Consider the following 13,454-nt stretch of genomic DNA (forward strand, 5'->3'; position numbering starts at 1 on the left):
AGACGGGCGGATCACCTGAGGTCTGGAGTTCGAGACCAGCCTGTCCAGCACGGAGAAACTCCATCTCCACTAAAAATACAAAATTAGCTGGGCGTTGTGGCGCATGCCTATAATCCCAGCTACTCCGGAGGCTGAGGCAGGATAATGGCTTGAACCTGGGAGTCGGAGGTTGCTGTGAGCCGAGATTGCGCCATTGCACTCCAGCCTGGGCAACAAGAGCGAAACTCCGTCTCAAAAAAAAAAAAAAAAATCGAACAAAGCATTTGATCAGCTTTTTGCCTTGGAGAGCAGGCCCTTGAGAATCCCAAAGCCTCATGGCCTGGCCTGCTCCACCCCAAGCTCCTGGCACTCCCACTCTCCTTCTAGACCTGGAGCTCCTCCCGAGAGCCTTCTAGTGATGTCTGGTGACATCCACACCTCAGCTCGACATCAGTCCCCAAAAACTCAGTGACAGAATTAGGTAAAATCATGGGCAGCACTTTACAGGCGGAGAAACAAAGGCAGAGGACAGAGGCAGCAATCTGGGTTTCTAGATTGTTGCTTTGTCCACTCCTGAAAAACCAGGGGCCCAGCCAAATCTCTCAGGCTCTTACTTGTCTGTGAGGCTGCCCGGACCCCACCTCACCTCAGCCTGCATTTGAGACATTTCTTTTCCTTTTTCGGGAAATTTGCCTCTCTTCCACACCCACCAGTTACAGGGTACGTGGGTGTATCGAGAAAGAAATTTCCCAAAAAAGGAAAAGAGATTCCCCAAAGTTAGTCCCATCTCAGGGCTGCCTGGAGAGGCAATGGTCAGCCTCCGGAACTGGATGAAGTCCAGCAGCCCCAGCCCCAGCAGAAGTCCCCGAGCAGAAAGGGCTTCCTGAAGCCACTGTCCCCAGATCCAGGGACTGCTGCTGCCTTCCTCCCGCTCCTGCATGCTGTGACCTCCTGATGTCCACCTTCCTCTCCAGGTCCCAACCCAGTGGGGCTGAGGTAACCGAATTTTCCCCATCCCAGTTCTCTGGAGCTCTTGGGAGGTTTTCTCCCTTTTGCTGAATAATCCCTAAACGTCACTACATCCCTAATCTCCCTCTGAGGAACACCCCTTACCTTATCTTCTCTCTTTTCCTACCCGCCCTGTCTTAAGGTTTTCAAGCTGGGAGCAGAAATTATGCAGCAAGGCATTTACAAAGTTGGTAGTTCAACTCCACAAATATTTACAGAACACCTGGCTAGATTTGTGCTGCCCAAACCCCATGCTAGACAATGGGGAGACACACCAAGAATTATCACGGGCCCAACAACAACAAGAAGTCACTCTAGTTGGCAAGATAACACTCAAACAAATGAAATCAAATGGTAACATCATATAAAAGTAACAATTCAAAATAGATGCTGATTGAGTGTGGAGGGCACAGACCAGCCATAAAATGCTACAGTTTATTATATGAGCCTGGGAGGGTCAGAGGTAGCCACGGGCTGCTTAGAGCTGCTGCTTTTGGAGACAAATGCCCAGGTAGGGATTGCTTTGCAACATCACGGTCTGAGGGCACCACACAGGGAGTGCCACCTATGTGCTCCCTGGTACACACACACACAAGCAGTTCTGCAGGCCCTGTGATTGCCTGGTGTGCAGGGGCACCCCATAGACCTCTCTAGATCAGAAACAGGCCCACCCCATTCCACAACTGGCACTGCACCATCACCCCCCTCACTCCCAGGAAATCTGACAGGTGAGTCCTGTGCTGTTTAAGAGCAGAGCTAATAGCAAATCACATTTACATTTTCATTTTTAAAAATAAACAAGAATTTAAATAAACCCCTGTTGAAACTGCTCAGTTTCTTGGCCTTGGCACTGTTGACATTTTGGGCTGGAGCCTTCCTTGTTCTGGGGGCTGTTCTGTGGAGGAGGTTCAGTAGCATCCCTGGCCTCCACCCACTAGATGCCAGCAGCATTCCTGCCCCAGGTATGACAATGAAGGATGACTCCAGACATGGCCAGTGGCCCTGGGAGGCATGACGCTGAGGACCACTGGTCTATTTCCAGGCACTCACAAAGGAAGCTTCCAGCTTGGCTGGAGTTCACCCACACATAAGCCTGCCTGAAATGGAGTTTTCCTGCTCCAGGTCTCAGGATCCTGCCAGCCTGTTTGGGGTGGGACTCTCAGCTCAGGGCGGTTGACCGTTAAGCTGGAGCTCCTGGGCTACGGGCTGTCTGCTCACCCTGGGGAGTGGCTCTGAGGAGCAAACTCTGATACAGAGCACTGGGTGCTAGAGAAATCCCTCCAGCCTCTGCCTCCTCCTGGCTTCTACCCCAAGTGCCTCTTTGCAACCTTCCCCTGTGACCTTCCTGATACAACAGGGAAACCCCTCCACAGCTTCGGCTGAGCAAAGCAGTATTTATTGATGGGCTCACTGGGTCAGTCTCTCCAGCTCCCAGGTCATCTGCCAAAAAGCAGCCCATGGCCCAAAACTCCGAGCTCTGGGCCTGCCCCCATGCCCTCTCTCAGTCTAAGTTTTCCCTGGGACTTCTTTCTTTCCCCACATCCCTGGCACAGTCCCACCTCTGCCTGAGCACTCCATGAAATAATACGCAACTCATATCCAGGTTGCTGGGAGACCACAGCGCACTGTGAAGCGTCGGTGCTCCTGGCTAGGCGGCCTCAATTATCCAGAAGCCATGCCTGGGAGGCAGCATGTGCTCTGCACTTGTGCCAGCACCAAGGCGTCCCCAGGAGCTACCCTCTTTGTGCTTGTGCAACTGAGCCAGAGGGAATAATGGATTTTGCTGGACTTTAGTTAGACCTAAAGAAAGATTACCTGACCAAAATTATCAGTCCCCAAGGAAACAGTGCAGGGAACTTTGTTTTTTTGGGATGGTTCATGACCCAGCCCAGCCTGAATGTAATCCAGTGACCTCTTGAGGCTCCTCTGATACTGTTAAGTCAATTGCAGGACTTAGCCAGTCAGTCAGCCACAGGGAGGCAAGGTAAACCTCACAGCTGCAGGAGCCCAGCTCTGACCCCAGGGCTACTCCCTGCGTAAGGGCTAAGCCAGGAGAACACAAAGTGTGAAGTCTAATCCTCCAGGTCTGCTTTCTTGCCTCAAAGGAACGGAGTGTCCAAATGCTTTGTCTCCCTGCTCCTACTTCCAGCCAAGTCCACAATCGGTGCTCACCTCCAATACATTACCCTGGAGCACAGACGTTCCCACAGCAAAAACCCCCTATGCTCTAATCATGATGTACAAACGTGCTCACCGGAAAGAATGAAAAGGAAGACAATTCTTTTTTAGAAGGAACCAGTGAGGTGACAGTTGATACAGGATTATGGTACCATCCTCTTAATTCACCCCACAAACAAAAGTAGAAAAAGTATCACATCACAAAGGTTAGGACTCGAGTACAAACACGCCCACTTCTGACCTTTGCACATGTGAGCTGTAATGACCACCCAAAATTCCCAGGCACCCCCGCCACCCCCCTGCCGCAGTCTGGAAGGTCCCTCTAGGGACAGTTATCTCCACTCATACTTCCAGAGTCTGTCTCGCCCCTACGGCAAAGAAACAAACTCTGGGTAGGATAGGCAGGGGCTGCCTATTTTACATAGTGAGACTAGGCTTTCCAGGACAGCCCAAATTTTAAAATGCTGCACATATGTGCACATAAACATTCACCTATCAAGTGGAACTGGAAAAGGCGATCAAATATCGCATCTTCAACCCTTTACAAAGTCTGGAATGCAGTCCAAATTTAGATTAATTAGGAGAGACTAATCTCCTTTAGAGAAAAAGTCAGGAGATAAAATGGGTGGAAAAAGAAGAGCCAGAAATTCCACCTAGTTGATTTTCAGGTTTGGCCTCTGGGGCAACAGCAGCAAACATTCATCCAGCCCAGGAAGCAGCTGGAAAACCAGGGAGGTGGGGAGCAGGAAGGAGCCTGTCTGCCTGGTTTAGCGACCAGAAGAACGCTGACCTTGTGACCAGGAGGCCTCTGAAGTCAGCTCAGAAAACTAAGCCAAGCTCAAATGAGACAAGCAAAACCAATTACAGTCGCAGAACTGACAGGCAACCCCAGGACTAGGTGCGTGAGCACATGTGCCAGCCCCAGGGCCAGCCCCCGCCCCACGCCCACAGGTCCACAGCCTGCACACGTGATCCAGGACTTTGCCCTTGCTTTCCACTAACCAGGAGTGCTCCGGCGAAGTCCACACTATTAGCCTTGAACAGAAATGACTTCCTCCCTCACTTCTTCCTCTCACTCAAGACCACAGAAGATGATGCTTCAAACCAAAGGTCTGGGTTTTTAAAGCTGTCTCCAGCAGGTGCCACAAGTTCTTCAAAACATTCCACACTCCCAAACAGACACAAGCAGGAGCACATGGCTGCTGTGCTCTCACACCACAACGCAAGGGCACTGTAATGGAGAGACTTGGTGAAGGCTGGGGACAGGGAGTGGGCAAGGATAACACTTACCATCTCATCCAGGGCGTAGCGCAAGAGGCCGTGCTCGTAAAGGATGAAGAACCGTCGCTGCCATTTCTGCAATGGAACACAAGGTGGGTGGTTAGGAGGATCTGGGTCCTGGCCCCAGAGCTTGGCTTCTGGAGTTCCCATGTCTGACAAGTCCATATCTAAGGAAGGTGACTCCACAGATTCCACTTCTGGGGCAGGTGGCAGGAAAAGAGGGACCCGAAGCATAAGAATGTTGATTCATCAGCCAGGACTGGGCTGGGAGACAGGCCCAAATCACATGAGTGATTGAGGCTTAATAAGAAGTCTTTTTTTTTTTTTTTTAACACTTGGAAGCTCCTCAGGAGCAGAAACAATGTGTGGTTACCTTTTTGTATTCCTGATGGTGCTCAGCACAGAATGCATCACATGACATGTGTCAATATTTATTTGATGAATGATCCGACATGACATGGAATAATCCAGGAATGCCAAGGCACGGATTCACCACTTCTGAAAAAACCTGGGAAACTGCTACAAAAGGGGTTGTTCTGATGATCCACTGGCAAAGAGGAGGCACAAAAACAGCCAGGCTCCAGAATTCACTGAGGTGAAATGAGCTAATGAAAATCAAAACAGAGGAGCAGCAAGACCAGTGGAAATAACTCCAATATCCAAGGAGTGACCAACTGGCACAGAGCATCCCCCGCTCTACTCTCCATCCAAAAGCCAGACCACTGGGAAGTGCCCACAGTGGTCAGATGCCATCAGGAGCTGAAATGAAATGGACTATGCGGTGTATGTCTTCCTTTGTGTGGGGAGAAGGGCCTTGTCCATAATGCAAGTCTGCTGGCCCAGGTCGTGAATGACAGGCACAGCTCCCAGCCCCAAATCATCACAAGGGTCCATGACCTATTTTCAACATTTCAACAAGCCCAATCCAGCCTGGGCAGCATGGTGAAACCCTGTCTCTACAAAAAACACAAAAATACAAAAATTAGCTAGGCATGGTGATGCACGCCTATAGCCCCAGCTACTCAGGAGGCTAAGGTAAGAGGATCACATGAACCTGGGAGGTTGAGACTGCATTGAATCGAGATCACGCCACTGCACTCCAGCCTGGGTGACAGAGAAAGACTCTGTCTCAAACAAAAAAAAAAAAAAAAAAAAAAAAAGCAAACTCAAGAGTTTAACTGGCAGTGAGACCACAGGAACTGACTATAAAAGCACATCTCTCTGCTTTGGGCCAGGGTTATCGTTTATAATAATGACTCCTGTCAGAGGCTGGAAATGGCAATTTTGCACAACCTTGATATAAAATACGAAAGGGAACTACTCCCTGGAAACTGCAGTCCAGCTGGACCAGTGATTCCTGAGTCCTCCCATCTGGGTGGCATGAATAAGGACTCAAAGGGCCTTGCAAAGAGGCCTTGTAGAGGGCTGGTCTATGCTGGGTGTGTAGAGGAGGCCACCTGAACATGTTTCCCAGGAACATTTCCAAGGGCCTTATGTGCTGCCTCTGAAATCAAAACCCATTCCAGAAGGAATCCCAAAGAACAGAGACACAATGCAAGGCCGGTGGGACCAGAATACACAGCCCAAGGCCCCTACTCCAAAGTGTAATATTCAGGGTGGGGAAAGAGTGAGCAGCAGAAACTAAGAAGAAGAGGAAACAGAGCTCCCGGGGATGGAGGGGGCTGAGTGGAAGCCATTTATAGGGTGCAAGCAGCAGCACTGTAAGAACGTTTGTGAGGAAGGAGAGTTTTGTAACTGGAGTCAAATCCAGATGGGCTTCCTGGCAGAGAAACAAACCACAGGTCAGGCCAATGATGGTCCCAGCTCTAGCAGGGCCCTGCCCTGGGCAATGCACATTTTAGTAAGAGGTAAGCCAAGGCCTCTGGGCCCCCAACCCTTCACTAGTGCTAGTGTGCTGAACCCCTGGCTCAGGAGGAAGGGAGGTGCTACAGGGGCAGGCCTTGGCATGGAAGGAATTGGGAGCTGCTCGGTATAATGCAAATCTTTAACTGCTCTTTTGCCTCTTCCATTTGACTGTTCCTAGAGTCAAGCTGACCCACAAAACAGGCAACACCCACATGAGAGCTCCTCATTCTGAAGGGAACACTACACATAACTATGTATAATTGAGACCTTTTCTGTGCAACGTACAAGTGCACCAAATGGGGGAGCCCTGCTGGTCCTGCTATCCCAGGATCCACTGTTCAACTCTCCATCTCCCTCTTCCACTCCGCCAGTTCACCCTTAGATGGGTCCCTTCTCTGGTTCCTCCCACCCTGAGAGTTAGCTCTGATGCCCTTACCCGAGACCGGTGCACTGGGTTGTCAAAGTCGGTCCCATCTGGAGCCAGGAGCAGCCAACCACCATAAATGGGTTTTGCCTAGAGGAGAAAAAAGAGGGCAGGTCACCAGCAGCCTTCAACCCAGAAGAGAGAACAGGTCAAGTTAACAGCAAGCACTCGCTGGAAACAGACGTTGCCTCTGCTCTGCAGAGGTCATGACACCTATTCCCACTGCGGTGCGTCTGCAGCTGCTTGAGAGTCAGAGGCTGGTGGGGATTCTGCAGCATCCGGGGTGGAGAGCATACAGGCCCTGGCAGGAGTGTGAGAATCTGGAGAGTACAGGATCCCCTAAGACATGCTGTCTCCCGCAAGTTACTGATCAAGCCACCAAGATCAGGAAAAAATGACATGTTATTCAACAAATATGTGAGTGTCAGTATGTGCCAGGTGCCAGGAAATAGGACATCAACAACACAGTCAAAAAGCCTCATCCTGAAGATACAAAACAGGGCCTGGAGAAGAGACTGCTTTCGTGATCAAAGCCAGCTCTGGCCAAAGAATCATCAACTGACTGGCTGTGTGACTGCGTGCAGAAACCCTTTGAGTTCAAACTCTCCCATCTGAAAAGTGAGAGTGATGACAATTCTACCTAAACCTCACGACTCTGATGTGAGGACTGATGAGATAATGCAATCAGTAAAACCCAGCAAAGGGATGCAAAACGGTGCTGCCACCTTGGAAAAGTCTGGCAGTTCCTCAGAAAGTTAAAGGCAGAGTTACCCTAGGGCCCAGCAATTTCACCCCTACGTATACACACCCAAGAAAACCGAAAACATGGGCTCAAATAAAAACTTGCACATGAATGTTCATAGCAGTATTATTCACACCTGCCAAAAGGTGGTAACAGCCCAAATATCCATGGACAGATGAATGGATGAACAAAGTGTGATGGGTCCACACAAGGGAACATTATTCAGCCAGAAAAAGGAATGAAGCACTAACATATACCACAACACTGAGGAACCCCGAAAACATGATGTTAAGTCAAAGAAGCCAGGCACAAAAACCCACATATTACAGAATTCCACTCACGCAAACGATCTAGAATAGGCAAATCCACAGCACAGAAAGCAGATTAGTGGTCGCCAGGGACTGGAGGAAAGGAAATAAGGAGAGACAGCTAACAGGTATGGGGTTTCTTTCGTGGGTGACTAAAATATTCTAGAATTAGACAGTGGAGATGGTTGCACAACATTGTAAATATGCTAAAACTCACCAAACTGTATACTTTAAGAGAATCTTAAGATAGGTGAATTATATCTCAATTTAAAAAGCTGCACAAAGAACACTGAGCACAGTGTCTGGGCTGTGAGGTCTCAACAAATGTGAGGCATTGCTCTATTTTACCAGCCACAGAGTCCCTACTCCCCAGACCACGGAAGGAGCTCAACACGGGGAATCTAGACAGACACTCCGGCTCAATCTCCTTTCTCAGCCACACCCAGCTGGCAAGAATGCACTGGAAAAGGTACAACCAGGCCCATTTATCCAGTCTCTTTCAGAGGGTGGTAACACAAATTAAAACCCAAGTTCTCTGACTGCTGCTTACACACACAGGACCCCTCATGGGTCCTCCTGATGTGCTTTTTATTCAGTGCTCTCCAAACTAGGAGGCCCCACCACACTACCTCATTTGGTAGCTGCAGACTGTGACTCAGAGAGGGCAGGCCACATGCCAGAGGCCACACAGCCTCCAGGCTGAACCAAGAACCCCTCTTTACTTGGCTTCCGCCTGCAGGGTCCTCAAGGTCCCCAGGAGCACTGGCTTTCCCCATGAATGGCGCAAGTGGAGCTGTGTGCCTGGGGCCGGGGGAAAGCTGCAAGGCTAGGAGAGGCTTGCTTTGATGCAACAGGGGAGTGGGTGTTGGCTGCAGACATAGTCCAGGAGGGCCAAGGGGTATGTGGTGGAGATCCCACCTGGGAAGGCAGAAGCAAAGGCGAGGAGAGGTCTGTGCTCTCTACGAACTCCAGCTGTGCCCAGAAAACCTCTAGGTGGGCACACATGCTAGGCCTCTCCACACCCCTCCCAGGAGTGCACATCCTAAGCAGACCCCACCCAGAGGCCTTGCATAGGAAAGCCGGAGCTGGACAACTCCCTGTGTGTATCTGGACTCTGTGACTCCCAGCTCGGCCTCTCACCGGCCACAAGTGCCCACCTGTGAGGCCAGAGGCTAGCCCGCCAAGCCATTCTTCTATCTCCATCTTGACTGTGTGCCACCACCCTGGCCTCTGGAGGCAGGGCTTGGGGTATCATCACATAATCAGCTACATTTACCTGACCTTTCTCCAGGAGGAACTGTGGGGAGCCGAGGGATCAGCATCTGTTTCCTCAGAACCCGAGCCCTGGTCTCAACCCAGGCATCCTCAGCAAACCTCTGACCAGGAACCCCGTGTGCATGGCCCTGGGTGCTGTACACCAGGGAGCCTGCAGCAGCCACCTTGCTGGGCTGTGACTTCCTGATACGGATCACCACAGAGGGGACTGATCCAGGTGGGCAGGCGGTGCAGACACAGAGCAGAGAGCGAGCTGTAGGGCCTCTGGGTGGAGGAGCAGGCTGGGATGCAGGCGACACCCCATCCAGCGTTCATCAAAGCAATTCCAGAGTGATGGAGAGCAGAGGACTGGCTGCCTGGGGCTGGGGAGCAGAAGGGGGTGGTGACAGCCAAGGGGTGCAGGGTTTCTTTTGGGGATGATGTAATGTTCTAAAAGTGACTGTGATGATGGTTGCACATCTGTGGGAATATCCTAAAAATCATAGAATTGTATCATTTAAATAGGTTAAACGTATGACATGTGAATTTTATCTTAATAAAGCTGTTTAAAAAAGCCCTGAAGGTAAGGACCCCATAGATACAGGGGGAGGCCTGGGGTGGAGAGGACTCTCCGGGCAGGGGCGCAGCTGACACACAGGTGCAGAGGCAGGAATGATGGCGCCATGGGGCCACGAGGAGCCATCTGTAATTACTGAGAACTCACTCCTCAAGTCCAGGGAGCCAGGGACAGGAGGACCACCTGGCCAGCTGTATCACCACCACTCTTCCCTCTCACAGCCAGCCACGTGGGCTGCACAGCCTCCCCCAGCCTCCTCAGCTCCCCAAAACCTGGCCCTCTCTACCATCCCTCAGGGCTTCCCTGAAATGTCCCTTCCTCAAGGGGACAGTCCTGACCCTTCCCCTCAGTCTCTAACAACTCACTTCTGCTATTACCGTCATTGCACATCACAGAACTAATTTCTACCTACCATTTCATTATGCACGTAATTACATTGCTATGACATTTCTTGCCCCCCACCCCCACCCCAGAACCTTCACTCCAGGAAGGCAGGGATGGGGTCTGCCTAGCCCTGGCTGTGTCCTTGATCCTGAGGCAGGTGTGCAGAGGGAGTGGAGGTGAGTGCCCGGCAGCCTAGGCCAGCAGTGGGTGCGCGGTGCCTTCTCTGAGCTTCCTTCTCCTTACATAACCTAGGTCCTGACTCAGACAACCTGTCCTCATCCCCCAGGCGTGGGAAAGGCCTCCCAGGAAGAGCTGCTGCTTCTCTATGTCTCAGACTATCTAAAAATGCTGCATCCTCCCCCGCACAGCAGACCACAGTGTCTTTAAGTGCAGAAATGCCCACGGGCAGAGGCTCCCACGCACGCCCACCTGGTCCTGGGGCAGCACCTCTAAAAGGCCCTAAAGTATTCTCTTCCAGACGGTCCTATAATAATCTGAAACTGGGACACTAAAACAGACAGCCCAAAAGGCAGCGGGCAGGAGGGAGTGTGCTCTGGAAATGCTGCGTGGGTAGGCTTAGCTTTGCTGTTTTCTGGTTGAGCTGCTGGGCATTTTGGAGGGAGGCAGGAGAAGCAGGTATCTGTTGTTGATATGGGGGATCTGAGCTGGGCTGTAAGGACCCAAAGGATGGGGCCCGAGTCCTGTTTCAAGCAGCCCTGCACACAGGGCCCCTTTCTATGCAGGTCCTCCCAGAGGATGCATGTGGCTCCGGATCCCATATAAAAGTGACCACATGAGAGACTCCCCCGAGCTACCTCCTCTCCAGTTAAACTCGGCCTTCACTCATGACCCACACAAGTCGGAGGCTCCACTTCTGGCTGGCCTCTAGGAAGAGGCTGCTGGTGGTCTGGGTGTGCCTTCAACCTGAAGCTCTTTCAAAAACAGTGCCTTGAAACTTCTGCTTTCTGGACGATGGGGCAGATGTAGATTTCTCCTGCTAAGTACAACCAAAAACCTGGGGCCATCACGTATAACACAAACATGAGAAGACTCTGAAAGGTGGAGAAAAAAAGGTAGGTGGGCCAGGGACCCAGGACCCAAGGAAGGACACCGTGGTGACCCTCCCAGGCTTTCTTTTTGTCTCACTATCGCAGAGTGGGTACTGGAGAAACTGGCAACCTGAAAACGCCAATGGGCACACAACCAAAAAAAAACAACAAAAAGCTACTTTCCATAGCTGAAGAACCAGAAAGGAGCAGCCCAACAAGACAGAAAACTCTTAGACAAGAACCGCCCTACTCTGGCCAAAAGTCACAGGAAAGGCAGCACCCCACCCCCAAGTGAGCAAAGGTTAGACTTCCACCCTTGTGAGGTGCCCCACACCCCGGCCAGGGTGGTGTCAGAAGACACAAGGGCCTTACATCCCACCAACAGCAATGAGGACCCTTCTTGCTCCATGCTAGGGTGTGTCAGAGGGCGCCCAGTGGAGGGTCAGGGTTTTTACCATTGCCCAGTGGGAAGGGAACCCATGACGAGGAGCCTCCCAGTTCAGGCATCAGCGGAGGCCGAGGGGTGGGCTTCTGTCTCCATCTAAGTAACTAGGTGGTCGTGGTAACTCCCTTCCCCCACAGAAGCACTGTCAGAAAAATCCACTGAAAGAGAAGGTTCAAATGAGACCCAGAGTCACCCAACAGAATACAAAAACACTTGGTTTCCACCAAAAATCATCATCATACCAAGAACCAGGAAGGTCACAAACTGAATGAATAAAGACAACGAAGAAATGCCAACACCAAGATGACAGCTATGCTAGAATTATCCCACATTTAAAGATTTTAAAGCATCCATGATAAAATGCTTCAACAAGAAATTATGAGCACATCTGAATTAAAGGGAAAGACAGCAAAGAAATAGAAGCTGTAAGAACCAAACAAAAATCCTGAAATTGAAAAATACGGTAACTGAAATAAAAGCTCCTGGGTGGGCTTAAGAGCAGAAGGATTGGGGGCAATGAAAGAATCAGTGAACTGGAACACAGAACAACAGAAATCATCCCATCTGACAACAGAGGAAAAACAGACAGGAAAAAATGAATAAATAAAAGGGAACTGTGGAACTGTAACAAGAAGTCTAACATTCATGTCATCAGTGTCTCTGCAGGATAGGAGGAAGGGTGAAGTAGAAAAAGGGCTCAAAGAATGGCTAGAAACCTCCCAAATTTGGCAAAAGTGGCAACCTACACATTCAAGAAGTTTAGTGAACATCAAAGGATAAACCCAAAGAATTCCAGACCAAGACATATAATAACTAAACTAAAGAAAAACCTAAAAGACAAAGAAAGCCAAAGACAAAGAAAAAAATCTCAAAAGCAGCCAGAGAAAAATAAGACCTTATAGTTTTGAGAAAACTAAGCAGAATGACAACAGATTTCTTATCAGGAACCATGGAGACCAGAAGGAAGTGGCACACTACTTTTCTGGTGCTAAAGAAAACAATTGTCAACCTAGAATCCTATAACCAGTAAAAATATCCTTCAGGAATGACAGGGAAATCCAGACCTTCTCAGATGAAGGAAAACTAACAAAAGTTTTTTGCTGACTTACCCCTAGCAAAATGGCCAAAGGAAGTTTTCTAAACAAAAAGGAAATCATAGAAGAAGGAATCCTGGAACATCTGAAAGGAAGACAGAACACAGTAAAATAAAGGGGGGGGAGGGGGTAAATAATTAGGCTTTCCTTCTCTTGAGTTTTCTGTTTCGTGACTAAAGCAAAAACTGTCTAATGTGGTTCTAAATGTATGTAAAGGAAACACTTAAGACAATTATACAAGGAAAAGGTAAAGGAGTGAACAGATAGGTACTCTCTTGAACTGGTAAAATGACACCACCATGAGACTGTGACAAGTTATGTCTATATAAAGTCATGTCTTATTATAACCACTAAAAAATATATACAAAGAGATATACTTTAAAAACTATATTTTGATATATAAATCAAAATACAATTCTAAAGAAAATGTTCAAGTAACCCAAAGCAGGAAAAAAAAAGCAAAACAAAACAGAATAACCAGAGACACATTAACTATGCCCTAAGTTATCCGTAAATATTTTAAATGTAAATGATGTAAATACACCAATTAAAAGATTGATAGAGTAGATTTTTAAAATAATTCAACTGTACACTGTCTACAAAAAATTCACTGCAAATATAATGATGACAGGCAAGTTGAAAAGAAAAAAACTAAAAATGATACATCCTGAAAATATTAATCTAAGGAGAGTAGAATTGTTATATTATCAGATAAATTATATTTCAGCACAAAGAAAATGACCAGAGACAAAGAGGAATATTATATAATGATAAAAGGGTCAATTCACTGAGACATAATGAGCCTAAATGTTCATGCACCTTTAAACATCACAGCTGCAAAATAATGTGAAGTTAAAACTAATAG

At 49.0% G+C, this 13,454-nt stretch overlaps 1 protein-coding gene across 3 annotated transcripts in view; it reads right to left on the reverse strand.

The window, feature by feature from the left end:
- The window catches only part of MPRIP (myosin phosphatase Rho interacting protein), a 143,053-nt gene that overhangs the window by 102,804 nt on the left and 26,795 nt on the right, over positions 1 to 13,454 (reverse strand). For all 3 annotated transcript variants that reach the window (XM_024235567.3, XM_054535504.2, XM_054535503.2), the window contains exons 2-3: positions 6,749 to 6,826; positions 4,456 to 4,521 (exon numbers count right to left, since the gene is read on the reverse strand). In XM_024235567.3, the coding sequence (XP_024091335.2) occupies positions 4,456 to 4,521; positions 6,749 to 6,826 (144 nt within the window). The remainder of the gene's footprint in view (positions 1 to 4,455; positions 4,522 to 6,748; positions 6,827 to 13,454) is intronic.

The sequence above is a fragment of the Pongo abelii genome, chromosome 19, assembly GCF_028885655.2.
Source record: "Pongo abelii isolate AG06213 chromosome 19, NHGRI_mPonAbe1-v2.0_pri, whole genome shotgun sequence".
Lineage (NCBI taxonomy): Eukaryota > Metazoa > Chordata > Mammalia > Primates > Hominidae > Pongo > Pongo abelii.